General features: G+C 42.6%; 1 protein-coding gene across 6 annotated transcripts; it reads left to right on the plus strand.

Annotated features, from left to right (window-relative positions):
* Positions 1 to 98: 98 nt before the first annotated feature.
* synj1 (synaptojanin 1) lies at positions 99 to 24,687 on the plus strand. 6 transcript variants are annotated; one of them, XM_051078421.1, is made up of 31 exons: positions 201 to 358; positions 1,081 to 1,242; positions 1,508 to 1,594; positions 2,012 to 2,279; positions 2,534 to 2,759; positions 3,716 to 3,799; positions 6,601 to 6,662; positions 8,283 to 8,379; positions 8,715 to 8,890; positions 8,976 to 9,057; positions 9,157 to 9,309; positions 10,393 to 10,558; positions 10,967 to 10,990; positions 11,476 to 11,667; positions 12,246 to 12,330; positions 12,562 to 12,702; positions 12,798 to 12,990; positions 13,373 to 13,531; positions 13,786 to 13,942; positions 14,151 to 14,277; positions 14,408 to 14,620; positions 14,703 to 14,781; positions 14,980 to 15,145; positions 15,277 to 15,459; positions 15,598 to 15,633; positions 15,980 to 16,108; positions 18,233 to 18,274; positions 18,997 to 19,049; positions 19,164 to 19,353; positions 19,436 to 19,770; positions 20,987 to 24,687. In XM_051078421.1, exons 2-31 carry the CDS (start codon positions 1,119 to 1,121, stop codon positions 21,995 to 21,997), a joined length of 5,040 nt encoding a protein of 1,679 aa, XP_050934378.1. In that variant the 5' UTR covers positions 201 to 358; positions 1,081 to 1,118; the 3' UTR covers positions 21,998 to 24,687. The 6 variants fall into 6 exon arrangements, with proteins under 6 accessions (XP_018547386.1, XP_050934379.1, XP_050934380.1 ...); XM_018691870.1 differs by lacking the exons at positions 201 to 358; positions 18,233 to 18,274 and adding an exon at positions 99 to 194; XM_051078422.1 differs by lacking the exons at positions 201 to 358; positions 15,598 to 15,633 and adding an exon at positions 99 to 194.
* The last annotated feature ends 134 nt before the right edge of the window (positions 24,688 to 24,821 follow it).

Consider the following 24,821-nt stretch of genomic DNA (forward strand, 5'->3'; position numbering starts at 1 on the left):
AGCTCACAAAATGTTTATTTAACGTATTATATTTAATGTTTCTGTTGCCCTTGTATAAAAACGTACACTGCTATTTTACTAGATATTACGGTAACGTCAGGTAGACGTGCTTTGCGTCGGAATGTACCACTTCGCCAACACACCGGGAAGGATTTTGTTGTGACAGCGGAGTCACAACCCGGCAGAGGGAGACGGTAAGGAGAAACACACGGTCTTTTCTCTGTGTAATTAAAATCGAACATGCAATAGTGAGATAAAATTGTAATTCAAAGGTGTGCACGGATTTATATGCTACACATGACCGACTCCGTCAAATGTCTGCATGAGAAAATGAGAGTTTAACATCCCGGACGTACAGGTAGTACCACCATCAAAATATCCTAAGCTAGCGAATGATAGCTACCCCTGTGATTAATCTAGCTAACTTAGCTGCCGTCACCAGCTAGCGTTAAATAGACTGCAATCTGTTTATCATTTTATCTGTCGTTTTCGTAGTTGGTTTCCGATCACACAAAACCTATTGTTCAAGCTAGGCGGCGGGTAAATGTTAGCGGTAGCTGAGCCTGGCTACTGCAGTTACAATATAAAGTCGTGACTGTCCGTGTCAGGATGGATGATATTTCAGTCCCCCGGCCTAACTAACGTTAATATTCACAGTGGTGCTCCTGCTGCCCATGATCCCCAGCGACCTGCGATATACAATCTGAAATAAGATGCGTTTGTCATATATATGGGCCTTGCCTGCAGTCGGTAGTGTGTTAGGCTTCTGATTTCGCAACGTTAAATTTAATGTTAGTCAATCCGCATCACACAATTTGTTGCCAAATAACATGACAATCTTCCTTAATGAGTAAGGGATTAATTGGAAATTCAAAACTGCAAGCCCAGATATTGTGTTAACAGCAGTCAAAGTCCCGGCATTTGACTCAATCACAACGTTATAAACACTAAATGTAATGACTTTACAAACGCCATAGGGTGAGATGATGTCTTGGGTCACCTCTCCATCAAATTACAGATGTTGTGTTTTATTGGAATACCTAATGTCTTATCCCCATCTTCCTTGTTTTTGGTTTTCAGGTCATAACATAAGTTTTTTTTTTCATCTTGGATCAACAATGGCCTTCAGTAAGGGATATCGCATTTACCACAAGCTGGACCCACCCCCCTACAGTGTCATAGTGGAAACTAGGACCAGGGATGAATGCCTCATGTTTGAATCTGGAGCTGTTGCTGTTCTGTGTAAGGCATCTTGTTTGATTGCCCTGTCATAAGATATGACAGTTTACCTCAGGAATCAATAAAGTCTGTCTATCTATCGATTCCTTAAATAGTCTGTACTCTTACCCCAAATAAAGATGCTATAAGGGAAATGCAGCTACAAGACATAACATTGACTGTCAAGTGATAGATGTGATTTTATGTTCTGATTAGGTCACAGGCTACATTTATGGAACAACTCTGCCACTCTCTCCCTTACATTGTGTTGCTTTTGTTTGTCTCCCAGCATCAGCAGAGAAGGAAGCCATTAAAAACACATACACCAAGATTGTTGATGCATATGGAATTCTGGGTGTCCTCCGCCTAAATTTGGGTAAGCTACAGAAACGTCTTCTCTCATTCGTTGCTCCTTGTTGCAGAAATGTCCTGGATCTGGTCCAGGCTCTAACCCTTAGGTTCATGTGTGACTGTGAAGGCCCACTGGTTTGTTGCTCTGTCACTGCTTACTTATAAGCTGCTTTCTCCTGTCCTCCACATGACCTTGAAGGCTTGTGTTATCACAACAAGGAAAACACAGTGCAAAAGATTAAAGCTCAGTCTTATAGATGGCTGAGATTTGACTGGCTGGTGATTTTCTGTAAACAAGTGGCATTAAAGTGTAATTAACCATTTCCTGTCCAGTCTGTAGAGCAGTGGTTTTTATGTCATCATGCAGGTTGCTTCCATCCTTTTCTCACTGCAATCCACCATACTTGAGTTTTCATACAAATACTCCATATTACTTCTGCAGGTGACTCCATGCTTCACAGTCTGGTGGTTGTGACAGGATGCAGCTCTGTGGGGAAAGTGCAGGATTCAGAGGTTTTCAGGGTCACTCAGACAGACTTTATATCACTGAAGAATGATCCAGGAGACGAGGACCGGATTGCTGAGGTGCGAAAGGTCCTAAACTCAGGACACTTCTACTTCGCCTGGTCTGCCACTGGCGTCAGCATGGACTTGAGTCTTAATGCACATCGCAGGATCCTTGAAGACACTACAGATAACCGCTTCTTTTGGTGAGAGTATGAAATTATTACTGTTCCAGAGTTATATTGACACGAGTAGGCAAGCATTTAAAAATCTCAAAAGTTGTAGATATGAACTAAATACATCTTCTCCAGTCTGCACAGTCTTCCATTTGTGGTGAACTGTTCTTCTGGATGTGTGAAATGGGGACTGTGTGATTTGCAACAAAGGTGTGAAAATGAACTGTTCACGCTGAATTTGAGTGTGTGTACTTACTGTGGATTCTGCTTTTATGAATCAATAGGAATCAATCTCTGCACCTACACCTGAAACATTATGGAGTAAACTGCGATGACTGGCTGTTGAGGCTGATGTGTGGCGGTGTGGAGATCAGGACCATCTATGCAGGTCACAAACAGGCCAAGGCCTGTATCTTCTCCCGCCTCAGCTCAGAGCGAGCTGGCACGCGATTCAATGTCCGAGGAACAAATGATGATGGCCAGGTGGCCAACTTTGTGGAGACTGAACAGGTAAATCAGATCTTTTACAGTTTAATTAGGTCTCTCTTCTCGTTTGAGATTTAGTCACAATAAAAGGATGGTGATCAGCAATCGGTTTGATGTAGTAGTGTCATCAGTTTTAGTAGATTATATTCAGTATGTTCTGTGTTCGGCATTACTCTTCATCAGTTGCCAATCAGAGCAGGGCAAACAGGACACAGAGCAGAAGGCAGTGACAAACATTCTACCACACACGGAAATGCTTTGGTCAGTTTAATGTTTACATAGTGCATCATATGCATTTGTTCGTAGAACCACATGACCTTGGTTAATACAGCCTATTTAAATAGTGGTTATCTATTGACTGTTCAGGATGTGTGCAGTCGTGTGGTGAAACACTATGGCTCCAACATTTTGCACTGTCACTGTAAAATGAATTTGTTGAGTGATTATAATGATAGATGCATAGTTAATATTAAAACTTAAAGGAAAACCAGCAGGATGGTGGTGATAATAATGTACCAACACGTTGATTTATTTCTGAAGCTCCTGTGTGAAGCCTTTTACTTTGCAGCAGTTTAGGTTCCTTTACTGAGTAAACTTCAGTCAAGTCAGTCACTTTTATTGCTTAGTCAGCATATTGTCCCAAAACACATGTATATTTGAATACTGAGGCTTACAGTTCTGCTCTTCTTTGTGGAAAATGACTCAGTTGGCATTTTCCCTTTTTAAAGTTCCTGCTTGAGGAAACTAACAGGAAGCTACAGGTTGGACCAGTTAAGGCGCCTGTGGTGCTGTATCTTTATGTTGTAGAGGAATTTACATCACTTCTCTATGTTACTTTCTCACTATGATTCTCTAAGCTCTGATTTTTTTATATTTTAATTGTGTAAATTAGTGATTTCTTTTCTTAAAAAAATGGTGTTTTTAAAACTATATCTATATTTTGTCACATTGTAAATAAACTTTCCTCTTGTTTTACACAGGTTATTTTCCTGGATGACAAAGTATCATCCTTCATACAGATCCGCGGGTCCATTCCTCTTTTCTGGGAACAGCCAGGAATCCAGGTAATGGAAACAAAATCTATCCCATATATGCTAGGCTTGAACTCTGAATATGAAATATTCATTTATAAAGACTTATTCAGTGAAAATAATGAAACGATCGTCGGTTGTGTAGAAGTCCTTGCTGTTTTGTAAATGCTACAGTCATAGACAAGGCTCACTCAGTCTGCACTCTGTAAGTGTAAACACTGAGCTCTCATGAAGTCTACGTGCGTGGAGCTCCTTCAAAATAAGAAAAAAACTTCTATGAAAATATATTGTGTTTTGTGTATCTGATAAGACAATGTAAGTGGAATGGGAAGTAACCTTATAATTATGCTGGATATCTTCTATTTTTAACACATTTTGTCCATGCTGTGTTCAGAAAAAGTCCATTAAGGGTGTTTTGTTGTACCTGAATGAGAATCGGCACCCTAATGGAGTGGATGAAAACCCCCACCTGGTATAACCTTCTTTTTTCTCTGGCTCTTTGTGGTGCTGGCGCTTTAATACTGCAGATGGGAGTTTCTCTGTGCAATGCCAAAGGCCAGGGGTGAAAACCAAGGCAATCCAAATATGGATTTTTATCCAGGTCCCATACACAGTACCTGTCCAGAGCAGGCCATTTTGGAGATTTAAAGCAGGGACTAGGATCACCCACTTGACGCACTCTATAAACAACACATCACTGGGATTCTCCTGCCCTTGTCCTGACATTGCACAGACTGGTGGATTGGATCAGGCGTGGGGGAGGTTAATGATAGATATAGTGGTTGGTAAAGGGCATTTTTCTGTTTTCCTCAGCTCCCAGACTTCTTTGGTCAGGTGAGAGCCTGGTCTGAAAACATCCCCCAACCACTCCCCATTGACTTAGGCTGCTAATATTCCCCAGGCAGCTGGATAGGTGTTAACTGATAATATGGGGGATATGGAGCTGTTCAATCTTTTAGAGAGCTAATGCAAGCCAAGGCCATATTAGTCACCTATTCAGCCCACAAGGTCTTTGGTTTGGTCAGAATAGAGGGCAGTTGGCTCGGGGTTGTTTTCAGACAGAACTGTAGCCCTCCTGCTTGTAAAGCACTGTTTTAGCTCGTAGACCCCTCTACCAACTGTGGCTTGTAGGCTTACTTTCTCCTCCCCACACTCTCTCATTCATTCCCTGAGCAGGATGGATAGTTTTGGTTTTATCCAGAAGAAGAGATATTGAAATTTATACAGCTAGTGCACATTAGAAATAGTTGCGAAATAGTCTCTGAATCATACTTGTAGTGCAGTATCATAAAACCCTGCTAGGAAAGATGTAAATCAGTAACGTGGTAGAATTGCTCCCTCTTAGCCAGTTAGTTGTTAGAGTCCCTGGCTGATGACAGGGATGGTTGTTTTTGAGAGAGCGATTAGTGGGATTAGTAATTAGTGGAAAATGATAACTCATGGCATCATGCAATGTGGCATATTCACAAATATGCTTTAATCTTTAATAAGCGCTAGAATTCAATAAATCCCTCTGAACGACTGCATTCAAATATCTAATACATCAGTTGAGGAAACTATATAATTAATCATCAACTAACAGTGTCTTTTGTCAAGGACAAACCTAGAAAGTGACATGAAATAAACAACCTTGAGATATATTGTGAACATTAAATGCTAGTAGTACTGAATGATCAAAGTATGTCAAACAGATGATTTGACCAGTCACACTCCAGAGGTTATCTGTTGAGCTGGAAGAGGTTTTGATCTGAGGTGTACTGCTGTAACCCGAGTCCTGTCAGATGCCATCTCAGGAAGTTATTAAATATGCATTGCAAAGACCTGCACAACAGTAGAGAGAGGAAGGAGTGACAAAATGGCAGCAGCATGGAGCAAAATGTCTTGCCCTGCCAAACATGGGCCTAGCCATGAATACACATACAGGCAGTCAAGCAGATGAATACAAAGCACAGGAAAAGATTAGCAGATGGTGCAAAAGAAAGTCAGAAACTAGAGTTGTAAGGGAGGAAATACACTCATTAGATCTTGCTAATGTCCCCAGGGAGTATGCAGTGGTAATACTGAATGACTGAATGGGTGTGTGCTGCTTGTCATCTGAACTGAGTGACCAATGGGAGGAAGAGGAGATGGAAACAGAACGGGGCTGGATGGTGCTTGTATTTGAATTTCTAGTTTGTTTAGCTGGAAACAGGCTATTAGAGACAGGGAGAGAAGAGGTTTTAAAAGCAGGAGAAGATAAATGAACACAGGGAGGGTTTGTCCACAGGCAGTGATGGGTAGGGAACAAGTAAGGACCTGCAGAGCGGAATGAGCAGGTTTCCATGTAACAGCCAAGTTGGGCTTGTGTCCTGCTAAGCCTGTGAAGGTGCAGTCATCATGTGTGGTCATGCTCTTTGGTGTTTGTCAGCACCAGTCAGTTTCTCAATCAGCACCAGTATACTATAAAAGTGAGAGAATATGCAGGAGAATTAGTGAGACAAAGAGGCTAAAATGTGGAAAATTTCTATTAAAGGTTCCAGTTAAGGTGTTGGAGAGATGGCAGACAACAAGATTTTCCTCTGCTGCTCAGTGTCTCTGTCTCTGTGTGAACAAATCTCCCCATGCTGCCCCTATGTTGCTGTTGTCCTACCCCATACCCTTTTTTTGGACACTATCAAGGTCTAATTTCCGCTGTTCTAATGTTGTCTAAAACCTCTACCTCAAATCCATTCTTCATCACCAGGTTTTCTGGCCATCTGCAACATGTGCGTGTGTTTGTGCAAATTTCAGTTTTTGATCAAAGTACACAGTGACTTGTCTCTTTTTTGTCTTTTCTGGCTGTTTCTGCCCTGCAGGTTGGCTCTCATCGTGTCAAACTCTCAAGGGGATTTGAGGCAAATGCGCCAGCGTTCGAGAGGTAATTATAATGTTCTGTGCTATGTGTGCATGCAAGTGTGTGTGTGTGTGTGTGTGTGTGTGTAGCAGTTTCCAGCAGCTTTATCAGGCCTCGAACAGATTACCACTCCTCTGAGGAGCATAGGAGACACTATAATGCTATGTCTCTTGCAGTTGCTGCCTAAGCTACAATAGAGAAAAGCTATCCAGACTCTTGAAGGAGAAGATGTTAATTGAAGTCTGTCCTCTGTGGCACGTTTATTGCAGGGAACAGGAAGGACACGAGAAGCCCTTGATTAGCTGTTGACCTTAGTAACCTGTATTTTATATTTATTGCAGACAGTTCATTTGCAAAAGTCCTTCTGTGGCTTTTTTAATCATCTCTTCTGGTGATCAAATTGTTTTACAGTGCATTTAATGTGTGTGTGTGTGTTAAAGGTTTTTCTAAATCAACACTGAACATTAAAAAATATTCTTCAGTGATTAATTTGTGCTTCCTTATGTGGAATCAGTCACATTTTAATTTACAAATCATCAAAACATTTGTGCAGTTTCAGAAAGTAGTTCAATGTTTGCAAGTAACATAGATAATTTTAATCACAAACGCTCATGAAGACATCTTTAAAGACAAATTCTGTCCTTTGCTTTCCCTGTCTGGAGACACAGAGTCAGCAACAGAACAGCAGCCTTTAGAGTAGCTGGTTGACTTAAGGACACTGAAGCCAGAGGGACTGTTACTGTAGCCCAAATCCAGGCAGGCCCTGTAGAGGAAAGATGATCACCCTAATCACTGTGCCACTCCTTGATAGTACTGCGCCTGGCTTCATCCTTATCACCTTTCTGTAGCCACCCTATCAGTCTTGTTGCTGTTCGCTCATTACAAGACAACACTTTGTTGGAAAGCTTTGAAGACAATTAGTGGTTCTTTGATTTCTAAACATCTTAGACCCTGCAGGGCTGAGCTCAATATTTATGTCAAGCTTTCCTTTGCTTATTGGTATCTTGAACATGTCAAGACAAGCACGTCAGACTGTGCACCATTAGTATTTTGAAACAAATTAGTCATTTTCTCACTCAAGTACTTCTCAAGTATTTGGCAGTGCTAGTTTTTCTAATTTCTGTTCAGAGCAGAAATGATGAGTCATTCTTTGGTATATCTGGCCACTTTTCTGCAGTAACAGCCGAGTACGTCTCTGCTGACATTTCTTACGTGGTGCAAGGCCAACAAGAAAACCTTTTTATAAACATGTAGCAGCCTGAACCCTGTATCTGTATCTCTCCCTGCTGAATGGTGCTGCCTCTCCATTCCTATCTGTTATGATTTTAAACCAGTTTGATATAGTGGCCCTAGATTTTTTCAAGTATCCTGGCATTGCTCTGTCCCTCTCTTTTTTCCACCAGACCTGACAACCTCACAAAAACAAATATGAATCTAAGAGATTGTCTTTGTGAATACCTTCTGGCCTACATCACTTTCAGAAGCAGTTATTGATGCAACAGAGGCATGTTGTATACAGTATTGGTACCAAGCATGAAGACTTTACTGTCAAATTAGGAAAAGTTAGTATTTATAAACCACTAGTCTGTGACGGCATTTTAACCTATGCAGTACATCTCAAGTGACTGTATATGTGTTTTCCAGACACTTCACTGCACTGCGGAGGTTGTATGGTAAACAGGTGATCATCAACCTGCTTGGGAGCAAGGAAGGGGAGCACATGCTTTCCAAAGCATTTCAGGTGAGAGGAACAACTCTTTGTCCCTTAGCACTGACATGTGAGGTGTTATCTGATATTTCTAACACGGAAGAGGCCAAAACTCAAATGCACATACTCCACATTCTACCTCCATTCTCTTTGTCAACCCACGCATTAACGACAGCAAAGAATGTTTTTTGAGTAGGTGGAATGTATCACTGTCCTGCTCTGTCTTTAAATGTCAGTCTTATCTATTAACGAGGAAGCACAGTCAACAGGAGCCTATGTCCTAAAACACATTTCATTCACAACATACTGTATTTATGTTTAGTTTGAATTTCTGGGATTAAGTCCTCTTCCTCCTCCTCTTTTTTCAGAGTCACCTGAAGGCATCAGAGCACGTAACAGCAGTGAAAATGGTGAACTTTGACTACCATCAAAATGTGAAGGGAGGCAAGACGGACAAACTTCACAGTGTCCTCAAACCCCAGCTGAGCAAATTCATAGACGAGTGTGGGTTCTTTTACTACTCTGGAGAGACGGGCATCGCAAGGTGAGAAATAAATACAAACACAAACGACGTAGTAGTAAATGTCATCTTTGTTGTTGCGTCTAAACATTTAATTGTGTCTTTGTAGGACTCAGGGCGGGACCATCAGGACCAACTGCCTGGACTGTCTGGATAGAACGAACAGTGTACAGGCCTTTTTTGCCCTCGAGGTAGGAGTCTGGCACAGTGTGCAGTAAGCTCCTCTGTCAAAGTCCATTGTATATAGAGATGATGGTTTTAATCTAACCCCCTGTTCCTCACCACCCTAGATGCTGCCAAAGCAACTGGAGGAAATGAGCCTGACAGAGAAACCCCAGCTGGTAGCCAGGTTCCAGGAGGTTTTTAGGACCATGTGGTCTGCCAATGGAGACTCCATCAGTAAGATCTACGCAGGCACTGGTGCCCTGGATGGCAAGGCCAAGGTACACAATGTGGAGACACTAAATACACACAAATTATAGTTGAATCCTAAGGGCACATTGTAATGCACAGCAACTTTTGACTAATTTGTTACACTAAGACTGAGGGAGGTTGTCACCTAACTCATGATCTGTTCATCTCAGATCAAACATGTTCACAGCAGCCTGATATGTGAAGTCATGAAAGGGGAGACATTAAGAGCCACAAGCCGAAATAGCACAAATGTTCTCAGTGTAAAAGCTAAAGTGCTGTAAGATGGACATACCTGAGGATTTTACAAAGTTAATTTTGAATTTTTAAAATAAACATGGCTCGTTGTGCATTGTGCATGCAGTGACAGAATTCTGCATGCACACTTGATCCTCTATGAGTGGAACTGAGTGCTTCTGTTTCTTAACTCTTGTGTGCTGTCTCTTTCTGCTGTCCTCTGGACCTCTCTACCTGTGTGGTAAGTTAACGAGTCGATCGATGTCGTTTTTGAGCTGTGGGTCTATTTATAGTGCACTGTTGATTACAAGGTTTATGGGTTGAATGATGCTAATGATGATGGAGTTATAGGTGGGATTTCTTTTGTTTATATATTTACGCATAAAACCTGATTTTATTTCCCATGAGGTATCTTTACAATGCATACTATCTTGATATGACAACTCTGAAACGCTCCATGGAGAACTGTCTGATTTATAGAAATCTGGTTAAAAGGAAAAATAGGCATTACCATTGCTTGTTGAGTGATCCTTTTCTCACTGTGGCATCATTTCCAATTGTTGCCTAATTGATCTGGCAACATTTACTGTCTTGTTTGGCTGAATGTGGAGGAATCAATCAAAATTATCGCCTTGTGTTAATAAGTGAAATCATGTTGCACCTCAATCAGTGAGATTTTGAAATTGCACCTTTTCTGGCAGTTGTGATCCTTCCCGGTCAGTTCAAAAATCTATATTACTGGAATCTCTATGAAGTGTTTCCTCTTTATTTCTCTTCCAGGGTTGGAAATACAGACTTAAGTTGGGGTATAGGTAATAAATAAGGCTGGTTTATGTAATTGTTTTTAATTTTGTGCCTGTGTCTGTCTTTTTGTGTAGGCGGGGAAGCTCAAAGATGGAGCTCGTTCTGTGACCAGGACGATCCAGAACAACTTCTTTGACAGTTCTAAGCAGGAGGCTATTGACATCCTGAGGCTGGGCTCCACACTCAACAGTGATTTGGCGGACAAAGCTCGGGCCTTGCTCACCACTTCCAGTCTTTACGGTAATTCGTTACTACATGGGTAATATGAGACATTTAAATGAGTCAACAGATCACATCTTCCCAAAAATGTACTTATTATTAGTGCAACAAATGGTTTTGTGCTCTATATTTTGCAGCCATAATTTTAAGAATACCATTTCTTTTTTGCTCCATCAGGGGTGAATTGTTTGAATATGTTGACAAGTGTTGACCTGTATCTGTTGTAACCCAGTTAGCCAGAAGCTACTCTGCAGAGTACGATGGTTTGTCTGTGCCGCGTTGAGTGGGAAGTGTAATCTCCATGTGTCAGCTCTCTGTCCCAGTCAGATTAATGCTGACCGACTGCTCTGCTAGCATTATCTGTTAAAGCACTGGTTAACCCGCCCTTCTCTTCCTTCTCTCCCCCCCTGCTTTTGCGCACAATCTTAGTCACTGAGCCCGTCTTACAATCAGGTATAGTAACTGACAGACTGCCCCCAGAGGATGAGTCCTTTCATTCCCCTGTCACATTCTGTAGTTGCCCTTCCATCTGTGTTTGTTGCTTGTTATTGTTTATTCATTTATAAGCCAATGTTGGTAGTGGTTTAGCACTCTGTCTGTTCTATATTATCAGGCTTCTACAGTGATTAAAAGAAAGGTTATGCTGAATTTTGCAATTAAATTTTAGAGACAGAAATGAACCATTACCAAGGTTGATTATTGTAATCTTATCTGTATTTCAGCAGCAGTTTTGATTTACATCCTTCCCCCCCATGCCCCATTTCTTAGAACATTGTTGTGGACTTCCTCTGTTGTATTTGGATGTTTTCCCATTGGTTTTTGTTGGTTTTGATCAGCCTTCTCCCATTTTTGTTGTGTCTTTGTATGCCACCCTTCCTAGAGACACACAAACACTCAACTGTTTTTACACTCTAATCATACTCATCTCCCATCTGCAGCCTCCCCAAGAGTATTGCTGGGAATGTGTCAGAACTTCCAAAAATACACAAGGCCTAAGCAGATCCGGGTGGGTGTTGGCACCTGGAACGTCAATGGGGGTAAACAGTTTCGCAGCATTGCTTTCCGCAACCAGACACTCAACGACTGGCTGTTGGATGCTCCAAAGAAGGCAGGGATTCCTGAGTTCCAGGGTATGTTGATGTTTATTTATTTCCATGTCATTTGGAGACAATATTGCATAGGGTTGTATTATGTTCAGTGATTTATTAAGTTAAAGATGCAGGGATTTAAAGTGTGAATACATGTTAATACATGCAATTTCATCTCCTGTAGTAACTACTTTTTAGCTCATGTCATGGGAGCAAATGGTCAACCACAACTGACATCATTCATACTGTGCATTTGCAAGCTGAATGCATTGATGAATGTGAACAAGAGGAATGAAAATAAAATAACATTTTATAATCTGGGTCTCACTGTCATAATTTAGCTAGTTTGCTCACAAGTAAGCAGAACTTTTTACCTCTTACAGTCATTACAGAGCAGACTGTTTACAGTCAAGCACTTGTCTGCTGTATTTACATCAATGGTGGTTAGTACAATGTTATGCTAAAACATTGTTTATTGGTGAAAACGAAATCTAAACTGAGGTGGTAAAAAGGAATTAACATTTTTATTAAATCGCTATAAAATCTTACAATGTAATACATGATGATAATTTTTGATCAGACTGCTGTGTTGAACATTGTGTTTTTTATTCTCTTTGCAGACAGCAAAGCCAACCCCATAGATATCTTTGCCATTGGTTTTGAGGAAATGGTTGAACTGAATGCTGGCAACATTGTCAGTGCCAGGTATGTTTGCAAGATTCTGTCCTGAAATAATTGTCACCTGCTCTTTAGCTACTATCAAGAACACTAATAATGTGCTCATTTTAAAAAACTGTTTTGGAAACATTTAAATTACGTGGAAAAATGGTACAAACCAAAATAAAATAATAAAATGTCAGTCTTTACAGTGACTCGCTTTATTTCTTGTGTTGTATTGTTTCTACATTGTAACACGCGTTTCTGTTCCTGTCTCAGCACAACTAACCAGAAACTGTGGGCAGCTGAGCTCCAAAAAAACATCTCACGGGACCACAAGTATGTACTGCTTGCTTCAGAGCAGCTGGTGGGAGTGTGTCTGTTTGTTTTCATCCGCCCACAGCATGCACCCTTCATCAGGTACGAAACACTCTCATTAGAAACATACGTAATGCTGTAAATCACAGGTGTGGTAACAGATGTGATATGATGATGTGATTCAATATGTTTTCCAGGGATGTAGCTGTAGATACTGTAAAGACTGGAATGGGTGGGGCCACAGGCAATAAAGGTGGTGTAGCCATCCGCCTGCTCTTCCACACCACCAGCATCTGCTTCGTCTGCTCCCACTTTGCTGCCGGCCAGTCACAGGTCAAGGAGAGGAATGACGACTACAGTGAGATCACACGTAGACTCAGCTTCCCCATGGTAATAATAATAATCATTTTAAAAACTTTATTTATAGAGTACCTTATACAGCTCAGGGGCCCAGACAGCAAATGCCTGGTCACCTTTAGTGAAGAGTGCCAACAATTTTGGAACTGTCTGAGGTTGTCAGACAGTGATCATGCTCATAGAGAGTTAGGAGATCACAGGATCAGGAAACAACTCACACAGATAGTGTATTACAACCCTTGACCACAGATGCGCAGGAAGGGATGTATCTGATTTGACTGGCATTAAAAGCCACCCATTGTGGTTCCCTTCCAGTGGTAATAAGGAAATGAACAAGAACAGAAAGACAAGCATAAAACACACAGCTGTATTGTAACTTGCATGCGTGCATAACTGCATCTGTTTTGTCCCCCAGGGTCGTCTGCTAGACTCACACGATTACGTGTTCTGGTGTGGAGACTTTAACTATCGTATCAGCCTGCCCAATGAGGAAGTAAAAGATCTCATTAAACAGCAGAACTGGGATGCCTTGACAGCTGGGGACCAACTGTTGGACCAGAAGAATGCTGGTTTGGTAAGGCCTTACAGTAGTAACCGTAAATGAGGTTTCACTTCCTCTCAACAGAAAGCAGTTTACTACAATTTGAGATCATATGCAGAAGTTCTACAAAAACACTGGTTTTACAGACCCTATGAATGCACAGATAAAGAGTTGATGGTTGATGATCCAAAAAAGCACAGAAAACACACACACACACACACCTAAACCTGATGACTCATCATTTAGACTAAAGCTGATGATAAAAATCTGTCTAATATTTTCCACAGGTCTTCCGAGGTTTTATCGAGGGAAAGTTAGATTTTGCTCCCACCTACAAGTATGACCTCTTCTCAGAGGATTATGACACCAGCGAGAAGTGCCGCACACCTGCCTGGACTGACCGCATACTGTGGAAGAGGAGAAAGTGGAACTTTGACAAAACAGGTGAGATACAGAGCCACTACACTTAGGTCTTACCAAGTCTTATCACTGGCATATATAAAGCTTGTTTATCCTGCTGTCCTGGTTGCCTTCTTTGGTTCAACATTAATGTATGAGAGTAAAAACTGTAAAAACTACAGTACTAAAACATGAGAATACTTTATCTATTCATGCACTAATGTACATATATGCATTTGTGCATATTTTGCAGCTGAGGAGATGAATGTAGTAGGTGCAGCTTCTACATCTGCAGAGAATGAGGATGATCCAGACCACCCATGGAGCCCCGGGACTCTGAAGTACTATGGCAGAGCTGAGCTCAAGACCTCAGACCATAGGTAACTGACAAGATAAATCTGTAAGAGTGGAGGGAATGAATGATATTGAAGTTTCACCACAGTAGTATAATTAACTGCATTTCTTTTTTATGTCACTTCTGTGGTTACCGTCTTTCCCGTCTGTCTCTAGGCCCGTGGTGGCAGTAATAGACGTGGACATCCTGGAGGTTGACCCAGAGGCTCGGCACCAGGTCTACAAAGATGTCATTGCATTGCAGGGGCCTCCTGATGGCACCATCCTGGTGTCACTCTGCACCTCTGGCCCTGAGGACTACTTTGACGATGCACTCATAGACGAGCTGCTGGATAAATTTGCTAATTTTGGAGAGGTCATCCTCATCAGGTTAGCCTGACACCCTAACACAGACAGACATCTATCACCTTTACGAGGTCAGACTCCATTGACAGTGTCCTTGTTTGTACAGGTTTGTTGAGGAGAAGATGTGGGTGACCTTCCTCGAAGGTTACTCTGCTCTTGCTGCTCTGTCTCTCAGTGCTTCTACTGTAAGTCATCATTAATTAACATTAATTACTCCAAAGTAATCTGTATCCATCTCTGTCCTGTAGACTCAAAGTCACATAATGTTAATCACCTCTGTGTCTCAGACACACACAGAAACTGTTTTCTGTAACACCTTTTTGTCAGTCGTATATCATAGTAATCTCTCCCTCTTTTTTTTCCCATCTCTTGGTACATTGTAGGTCCTTGGCAAGGTGATTGACATCCGTCTGAAGAGTCCAGGCTGGATCAAGAGTCTGGAGGAGGAGATGAGCGTAGAGCGGATCTGTGGAAGCATCCCCACCTCAGCCAGCTCCACTCTACTTGCTGAGGACACAGACATGGGCGACGATGATTACGATATGGAAGGTGAGGAATCCTAATCCTTTTCCTCAGAAATGTAGATTGTAAGTGCCAATTTATGTTCACTACATATGGAAGGCTGTAGGGATTACCACTGTCAAGGAGATTAATCCCTGCCCTCTTGTCTCCTGTACCAGGTGATGTGGATGAGGAAGTGGAGGAGATCCTTCCGCAGCACCTGCAGCCTGGAGCAGGCTCTGGCCCTGGATCCTCTCCTCTCCCCTCCCCCCGCAGCAGCCCCTGTCCCTCCCCGACCCACGGAGAACCCACAGCACCCAGCAGGCCTAGTCGTGCACCACAACCCTCCCGACCATCACAAGGTGAGCACAGCGTGTGCAGCATGACACACACCTGGAATCAGGTTGCTAAAAGTGCAAACCAGTCATCTGCTCAGGCTGCGGTCTTGGCTTGCTTAATGTAAACTGTAATTTTGTTCTGTTTGTAATGCGTGGAAACAGATTTAAGTCCATCATCATTGAGGAGAGAAATCCCAGGTAATGTAATGTGTGATCATTCAATCTGTATTGTGTTAGAAGGCTTGTAGTGTGTCTTAAAATAAACCGCTTGTTTCCCTTTGAAACATGTGTTGCAGTGCAGTATTAAAATGTGTGCAGTGTTAGCTTCATCTTTTCTTTGGTCGCTGAATCACAGCTGTGCACAAGAACTGAAGGATGACGCAGTTTGGAGAAATGTGGTTACATTTTTTCACATCGTCATCTGTATTGGGTGAATTCTCTTAGTAGGTAGTCACACATTTTTCTAGTCCCCCTACAAATGGGGACTAGTTGAGCCTCAGTGAAACCACTCCCCTTTCCTTTCTCTTTTGTGTTATCATCCCAGGGCCTCCTGTTGACTTCCAGCCGGGTGCCCCCACCTCTCAAAGCCTGGAGCCCAAACGCCCGCCTCCCCCTCGTCCCAATGCTCCCCCAGCCAGACCAGCACCCCCTCAACGCCCACCACCACCTTCAGGTAAAGTATCATCCTTCACAGTCTCGATCAAAGTCTAATTTTCTGACGATTGAATCACAGAAATGTAGCCTGCAACTAAATACCATCCTACATTAGAGGTGTAATTTCTCAGTATGGTACAGTGTGAGATACTTTAGGCGGGTATTAACACTTTCACCTTTATCCTACTGCTTTGCCTCTTTCCTGAAGGAGGCATGAGCCCTCTGCCAGTTAGAAAGGACGCTGGAGGTAACGTGATTGCTGTGGAACTATGTATTTATCTGCTTTCACTGCTCAAGCATTTAAAGTAGCGGCTGCTATTTTCCCATCTGATACCACACACACAGAAGCACACTGCATTGGCGCTGATTCAGCAAGCTGTCATCATTCTAAGTTCTTTATGTTGTATGGCGTTCCAGTACTTGTTTCAGCTCAGTCAATGTGCTATAAATCAAGAATATGTTCTTATCATTGATGGCAGTAGTGTCCCACTGTGATTTAAAAGAAGAGCTACAAAGGTTCTGTGGAGTATTGATGGTTTGATTAAGAACATGAATGGTCATTACTTGAAGCGCACCACATTGCAAAATCCTATGGATAAGCCAGTGAACACACTATCACAGAAACAGGATCAGGATCTGCTTCTGAGTTGGTGAAACCTAAATGACTACTGAGAGTTTTCAGACAATGCTTTATTGTATCTTGGTTCTCCTTTCTGTCTTAGCATTGCAAGTTCCATTCAGCCCAAAAGGCATTTGCTTAAGAAGGCAGCATTATTACTGGGCATAAAACGTTAGCACCTTTGCAATGATTGTATGATACTTTAACAGGCAGAGAAGTGTATTTATTCACTGAAACGTTGACATGACAAAAACCTTCTCCTGTACCTGACTGCATGTTCACATCACTGACAGTTCTTGGGTTTAGCTTTAGCTTTTTCAAACATGAGATGTTGCTATCTACCAAAATCAAACCAAACCAAAATCAATAATATTTGGCTTGGAAATAGGCTGTGTGGTTGCTGAGTCATGCTTGGTGTTGAGTGAGTTCTAAATTTGAGTTTAGAGGCAGTAAATGATCACTTGGGTTTAAGTTCAAAACACAGTGCTGCTTGTGCATCATCTAATAAGTCTCCAAAATATTTTGGTTGATATAAGTTGTTACATACCTTCTGTTTTTTTTTTATTCTTTTGTTATGTTCCCTCTTCTACTTTATTTTGAAAATACTGTCTCCCCTCTTTGACTTCAAGACTGTGGCGAATGTCCCAGCCCACTGCTTGGTAGGAGAGGCAGTGAAGGTAACTGGCCAGGCGGTGTGTCTTTAAATGTCATCTTCTCCCTCTAGTCTTGCACCCAGTCAGTCATCAATGTCATTGATGTTTTTTTGACATTGATGGTTCTCTGTTGACCAGTTCTCCAGCATTTTTGGCCATCGTAGCTGTGTATGTGTGAGAGAGATGTGTTCAGTAGCCTGTTGCAAAAAAGTTATTTAGCTTATTAAATGTAGAATAAATTGGGAATGTGAAAAACCAAAGAGATTAAAGACTTTTCTACCCAGGAGACCACGTTTGTTCTTTTGAGTGTAATAGGCCCTGCCAATTAGTGTGAAGTGTGTTTTCCTTAATGAGGAAATATTGTTAACAGTTGTGTCAGGGTCTGAAACTAAATTTCAGGGAGGATATGCATCAGAATAAGGCTTATTTAATCAGTCAAGTCACATTGTAATTAGGGGTAATGAGGTACACACATTGCAGAAAACCATCTGACACAAATGGTTGCACATAGTGAGGAAAAGGACACCTGCTCTGTCATTATGGTCTGAAAAAAAGATTTAGTAATTATAGACTTTTCTCAGACAGGAAGATAACGCAAATTACAGCAAAATCCCTTTGGTCCAGACTTTAAATATCTTTAAGTCATGTCATCTACAGTAATGCACTATGATTAATGGGAAAAAATCCTCAGGCAGGTAGATATTCAGATTCACAGCTTCTTAGGCTTCACTGCTCTGCTGCACAATTACCACCATATGCTATTCCCAGTGCTTCTTGTAAAGTGTTGTCATTGGGAACACCTGCTTCCTGTGACTAGTGTTCCACGTTGTGTATAACAGTCATGTGGTTTGATTTCCTTTGTGCTGCAAAGGACCAAAAAGTCCTGCTCTCTCTCGTCCAGATGCTGCTGCAGGTGAGTGCCTCAAAGCATGACGCAGCCTTGTTACACAGTAATTTAGGTTTGTATTTGTCCCCATGTAAACCCATCTATGTGTGGAGTTTCCTCGTACTTGCGGGGCAGTGATATGTGGGTGAGATTATCCCACTCTGTCTACGATAATCCTGTGTTATGTGTTTATACCCTAACACAAAATAAGCCTGTCCCACGGTGGAGGATAGGGTTTGGTGAGTTGGCTAGTCTTCACCTGACCCATTAGTAGTGTGGTGTGTCTGCGTGGTTAGCTAGATCCCTCTGTCACAGTGAGGGGGTGTGTGGTTAGCTGGGTTGACTTACTTTTGGTGACTGCACAGTGAAGTATTAAACAGAAGCAGACATCTAAGTGGCGTGGGAACGTGTTTTCAGGCTCTGAGAGGACTTCGGCAAGAGAATAGTGAAAGAAGAGGTGTGTGGTAAGCAGTTGGCTCAAAGAACAAGGACTGCCTCTCTTCCAAACCTCCTGCAGCCCCGGAATGACTGAGTCATCATTAATAATGAAGTCAGGCTTAGGGAGTTTGGCCTGTCATAGGTCTGGGCGGGTTTACAGTGTACTCGTGTAATTTAGTACAGGACTTGAAAAAGTTCTTGTTTTTCATTTTCTTTAATCTCCCATCTCCCTAAACACTCCTACTTTTCCTTACATCCCATTGGCTTTTCTGATGCTAATGTAGATGGTTTGTCTGTCTTAACTCTTTCAGGTCGAGGCCAAGCAGCAGCAGGAGCTCCTGGACCTGGAGGTGCTTCCAGACCGGTGAGATTACAAATCTGATTATTCATTACAAAAGGGTTATGAGTATTCTTTCACCAATTCCTACCCAACTTCTTAATTCTTAACTCTATTTTATATTCCCTCTTTGTCTTCCAGAATATCCCTCCTCGAGCCGGGGTGATCAGTATGCCCCCACAGTCTCGCCCACCGCCTCCCTCTCACCCTGGAGCACCCAGACCTATCCCAGAAGTGCATCCCGGGGCCCCTCGGCCCATCCCAGACACCCATCCCGGAGCCCCGCGACCTGTGCCCAGTGCCCAGGCCAAACCGACTGACCTGCCTCTGGGTAATATACTTGAATATCAGCACTAGAATGGTAATGTAATACAATGAATTTAAGTCGTAACTCTGTTCTGCCCCCCCCTCAGGTCCTCCACCCTCAGGACCACCTCCTACAGGGCCCCCGGCAGGGAGACCCCAGGTTCCATCACCAATGCAGCCGCCCATGCAGCCCCATCCTGCTGCCCCACCACCTCAGTCCCAACTCCCACCACCAATGCAGCCCACACTCCCACTACCCCTCCAACCACAGCAAGCTGCAGCTCCTAAAGCAGGGCCTCCTCCTCCTGCTGTCGCCGCTGCTGCCGCCCCCCCTGCTGGTCCTCCGCAGGGTTTAGCCTCTCCTAAACCCCCGCCACGTTCCCGCTCTTCTCACGCTCTGCCGCCTGATGCTGCCAAGTCTGATACAGCTCCAGCTGCACAGGTTGGTGCCAACTTTGGAATTTCAGCGCATGATCAAAGAACACTAACGTCACTTTTTAATGCTCGTAGTCAAATCATGTGCTACAGATTATTGCTCAAATTCTGTTCATAGACAAAATATTTTATGCTACATTATGACAGAGGTGGACTGTGACAATAGGAAAAGAGCCTTCTTCTGCTTCATCATCAGATGAGCTTTAGTTGTCTATGTCATTCTTCCTGCTTTTGTCTCTCTGATACATTTGTCTCTCTCTCACAAGCTGGAGAAGCCCTCAGGGTGACAGGTACTTGATATTAAACCACCTCTTTGTCTCATCCTCCATAGCACAACAGTCCTCTGCTCTGATGTTATTACCTCTCATGCATTACACCCAGTAACCACCTCCCCTCTCATTTTTTGTAATTGATTTTCCCTCCTTTCACATCTCCTCCCAAGTTATTTTGACCTGGATTTTTTTGGTCGACTGTAAGGCCCATGCATTGCTTTGTGTCAGGACCACAAAATAGAGCATTATTTGTTTTTGTTGGTCAACATGTCAAACCATAAATGACAAGAAAGAAAAAACAGATGAAAATGTTGTTTGTTGTTGGCCATTTTCCACTTCTCCTTTCATATTTGCTCACTGTGGTTCAGGTCTTTCACGTGAGCAGATATGCAATGATCTCATTATCTGATTTGACATTTTGTTTAATTTTGTATTTCATTCATTTGTATTAGAGTTAGTGATTGTATGTGGACTGTGATACATGAATCAGTTGTCAGCAGTAGTCAGTGTAGTAAACTTAATATATGTGTGGATATTTTTTTATCAGCCAGATTAAAGGTACCCTGTGGAGTTTATGACCAGTAATGCTGCTCACAAGTGTTAATGTGAACAGTGGATATGGATAACCATCCATCCAATATCTGTACCGCTTATCCTGTCCTAGCTGACATTGGACACGAGCCATTCACCCCGACGAACCGGGGCTCGAACCCAGAACCTTCTTGCTGTGAAGCGACAAATGCTTTATTAGGAAATAAATCCATTTACAATGTTTGTCAAAAATATGCACATTATAAAAACAGCTCCACAGGGTAGCTTTAAACTTTGTTTTGTGCTAAAGAAGATCTATTATTAAACACTTATGGTCTATTAGATAGGTAAACGCTCCATGGTTCATATTTTCATGCTGCATTAACTGATTGGCGTTTTCTTTGTTTTGTTCGTTCTCAGACTAATGGACTGAATGGAATCCAAAGAGAAGCACAATGGAAGCCCGATCCTTTCGACACACTTGCATCTGATTTCCTCTCCTCTTCCTCATCCTCATCCTCCTGGCACACCACCCAGTCCCTGACCAGAGGCTCCTCTCTGCGTGCTCCCCCCACTGTCCCTCCGTCTGCGTTTTCCTCCAGCACTCTCCCTTCATCCTTCTCCCACCAGTCCTCCGCTCTGTCAGACCTACAAGCACTCGAGTCATCCTCGTCCTCCTCACTCTCCACCCCATCACCGTTCGCCTCCTCCCTGCTCCCGCCCCCTCCGGTCCCATCTCGTAGTCGCTCGCAGGAGACGCTCCGTGCCTCCCCTAACCCCTTCCCGACTGACCCGCTTCCTGCCCGGCCCAGCAGCACCAATCCCTTCACTGGCCCACTTGCACAGCAGCATCAGCAACACCGCTCGCTCACCCCGGACTTCACCGTCCAGCATCCTGGCCCAACGGCAAACCTTCAGAGGACCATGTCTGCTCTTACTCCGCCGCTCATCCCCATCCCTGCTGCAGCACCCACCTCCCAGCTCCCAAGGACCATGTCCCTGTTTGGACCATCATCCACTCTCAATCCTACACCTGCTCCTCTGCTCCCCCTCGCCCCTGAGCCGTCTCCTGTTCCCGCCTTGCCTCTGGCACCGCCCTCGTCCATTCCGCCTGCCCTAGCGAAACGATCCCAGCCGCCTCCCCCAGCAGGGAAACTGACCCAGCAGTGGGTCACTTTCGATGATGATTTTCCACCTACAACCAAAACGCAACAGACCCCTTTCTTCCCTTCTAATTCTCTGGTTCCCCAAACTCAGACTCAGCCTTCCCGCTCTGTGTTTGACTCAGAGCCCGACTGGTTATCCGCGACACCTTCAGTATTCCCGACCCTCCCTCCTCCCATCCCAACTAGAACTGCAACCGGTAACCCAAAACTCCCAGAGGGACCCATTGACGACTGCTTCTTCCCCAGGGACTCGACTGAAAGATAGGATCACCCTCAGTATACAAAGGGCATATCCAGATATGTATAGATCTATGAAAAATGTGTATATGTGTGTGTGTATGTACAAAAGAGACAGTATTTAAGAAGTATAGACCAATCCCCTTCTGAGTCACAGGAAAGGATTTATATCTCGAGCAGTAACATGAGAAGTGTATGAGCCTAAATGTGTGTCCTAACTTTACCACAGAGATATTTGCTTGTTCCCTGATATTAACATTTATTTTAATATGGATTGTTCTGATGTTTATTTTTATTTATGGCAGCAAACGTGCCTGTGTCTACAGTATACAGTTATACAAAGTATATCTACACGCACAAGTCATGTGTGTAAGCACCTGTGCAATATCAAGACACGCCTGTGTGGCCGTGCAGCACTCTGCATTCGCCTGCGAGGTTTCACCTAAATCAGTGTTACCTTCGCATTTGCAACATTCGCTAACACACTGCGGTTCATATCTCTCATTTTGACTGCTCTGTACATTAGAGCGGGATTCTCAGAGTTGGCGATCTTCTACTATCTCGGTTTTGTCATGTAGTAGAAGGCTATGCACTGCAAGTTTTACATTTGCCCCCAGAGATTGCTTTGATTTGCAAAGAGTTAATTGTACGTTTTTTTTCCTGTTGTTTTGGGTCTGAGGGGTGCAAAGTTAAGTCATATTGTGTGCTTTTTTTTATCATGAATGTATGTTGCACTGGGTTTTGTCATTGCCTCCTTGCTGACACCACAGTGTGAACAACAACAGCAGCAGCATGAGTCAGTGTCATAGTCAGTCAAACTGTTCACTGCCGCAGGACTGATGCTCTGTAATATCATCTCTTCCACTTGACAGTAAGACATTTTGTTCTTTCTCTTTCCAGTCTCTGTCTATGGGCTGTTAACGCTTTGCTGAATATATTTTGTAGCTCTATATCAAAATCTATACATAGTGATTATGTATAAATGTATGTTTTCAATATGGAAACTACTCGCTAAATGTGCGTACGCGTGTTTGTGATAACCGTGTCAGTGGTTTGCACAATGTTAACTGATATGCACTGAAATGCTGTATGTGCTCTCTTGGTTGTATTCTTGTTGATGGCAGGGCAACAAAAAAACGAGAGCCTACGGACTGAGCAGATGAGAGGGCTTTTTGACCTTTCCACCTCTGTAGTGTTTTGATCCTTCTTGATTTATCCAAAGCATCAAACCATACTATTGTAAATTCAGAGTGCGTGGTGCGTTTGTGCGTGCGTGTGTTCTTCTGTTACTCTTGAGTACGAAGAATAATTGTGACTTGAGTTTGTGGGCATGGCATCGAAGACATGCCATGAATAAAAATAATAAGAGGGCACATTTTTTCTTACTTTGAATTTGTTTACTGCAAAGGTCATGCTTTTAATTTCCAAGAACATTTACTCTAAATAATCTATTGTTGATACTGTGGTGAGAAGTAATGTGTCGTATTTGAGGTGCATTTCGTCCGTCGTCGTGTTTGATGTTTGGATGTGAGTGTGTGTACAGAGTTAACAGTGGAATACCAGAGCCCCCCTGCCCCAGGAAGTCCTCTCTTTTTAAGTACACACAGTGTATTTGCTTACAGGTCCTGAACTAACAGCCACTGTATTCACTCACTCACTCATGGCTGAAACTGTATTTCTGCTCTCCAGCCTGCCAAGGGCTGAGGAGAGGCATCACTGTATGCGAAAAATGTTAACAATACAAGACAAAGGATTTTTTTCTTTCTCAAAGCACTCGCCATCTGAGCGAGAAGTCCCCTGTAGCAACACTAGGGAAGATCATTCACCACTTTGACTAGAAATACAGACTCAACTTCACTGTAAGCTTGGACCTGAATGCACCACCAGATAACATTTTCAGCTGGCCAGTTGTTGTGTCACATTCCAGACAGTAGTGAGATTTGGGTGTCAAAGTTCTCAGCGTTTGCAGATCCACCTGTGATATCTAACCCATAGTCGTTTCCTCCATTTGAGAGTAACTTGTTATTGAGCCTCACTGATTTCTCAACCAATCTTAAAGGTGTGTGTGTGGTGCTGTCAGAAGTGATGTGTATGTATTTTCTCCTGTACTACCTACTTCACTCTTTCACTGCTGTTGAGTTTTATAGGTCAGCATCAGTGTTGACAATGACGACAAAGCAATAGTTTTGCTAAAGGATCAGTGAGAGTACAATCCTTCAGAACAGGACACATGCCAGCTGTTGTAGACTAATCAGATGTGGTCCCTTCCCCTCAGCCTCCACAAATTACGTAATAGGCTAAAATGTCTTAAAAGCATTTTGATGGTTCATGGAGGATAAAACATGTGAACCAAGAAAGTACCAGCTAAAGTAACGCTTTTGCGCTCTGTTTAAACATATGAATATGAGTAGAAACTGTATCTGCATTAACAGTAGGTGAACTAGCCAGCGCTTTGTGTCATGTCATGTTCCAGAAGAGATTTTATAGGAAACAAATTGCTCCTTTTTGTGAGGTCAGTGTCCCTTTTTATGGCTATAACCCATAGTAAATAAGAGTCTGTGTTGTTGAACATATTCTGTACGTATTAAAGAGAAAACATGAAGCTGCGATTCATGTTAATATCCAATGTTCCATATTTTAAGTGCACAGCTGATTGCACATTTATGTATGAAGCAGTTTATGTTGTATGTATGCAAAAATAAATGTATGTTTACCTGAGTGTCGGATGTTTTTCTTTGTTGTTTTCAGGCCGCAACATAAAAATAATGCATGATCATATAGTCACATACAACAAAATTTAGTGTATATTCTACCTGCATTTTAATTTAGAGTCAAGGTGTGAATATTATTTC

Source organism: Lates calcarifer, linkage group LG20 (genome assembly GCF_001640805.2).
Source record: "Lates calcarifer isolate ASB-BC8 linkage group LG20, TLL_Latcal_v3, whole genome shotgun sequence".
Lineage (NCBI taxonomy): Eukaryota > Metazoa > Chordata > Actinopteri > Centropomidae > Lates > Lates calcarifer.

Bases quoted from the DNA above. Each gene is read 5' to 3' on its own strand.
- synj1 (XM_051078421.1), top strand. From the start codon at position 1,119: ATGGCCTTCAGTAAGGGATATCGCATTTACCACAAGCTGGACCCACCC. The intron at 2,760-3,715 runs GTAAATCAGATC...TGTTTTACACAG, and splicing joins ACTTTGTGGAGACTGAACAG to GTTATTTTCCTGGATGACAA. The intron at 16,109-18,232 runs GTAAAGTATCAT...TGTGCTGCAAAG, and splicing joins ACGCCCACCACCACCTTCAG to GACCAAAAAGTCCTGCTCTC.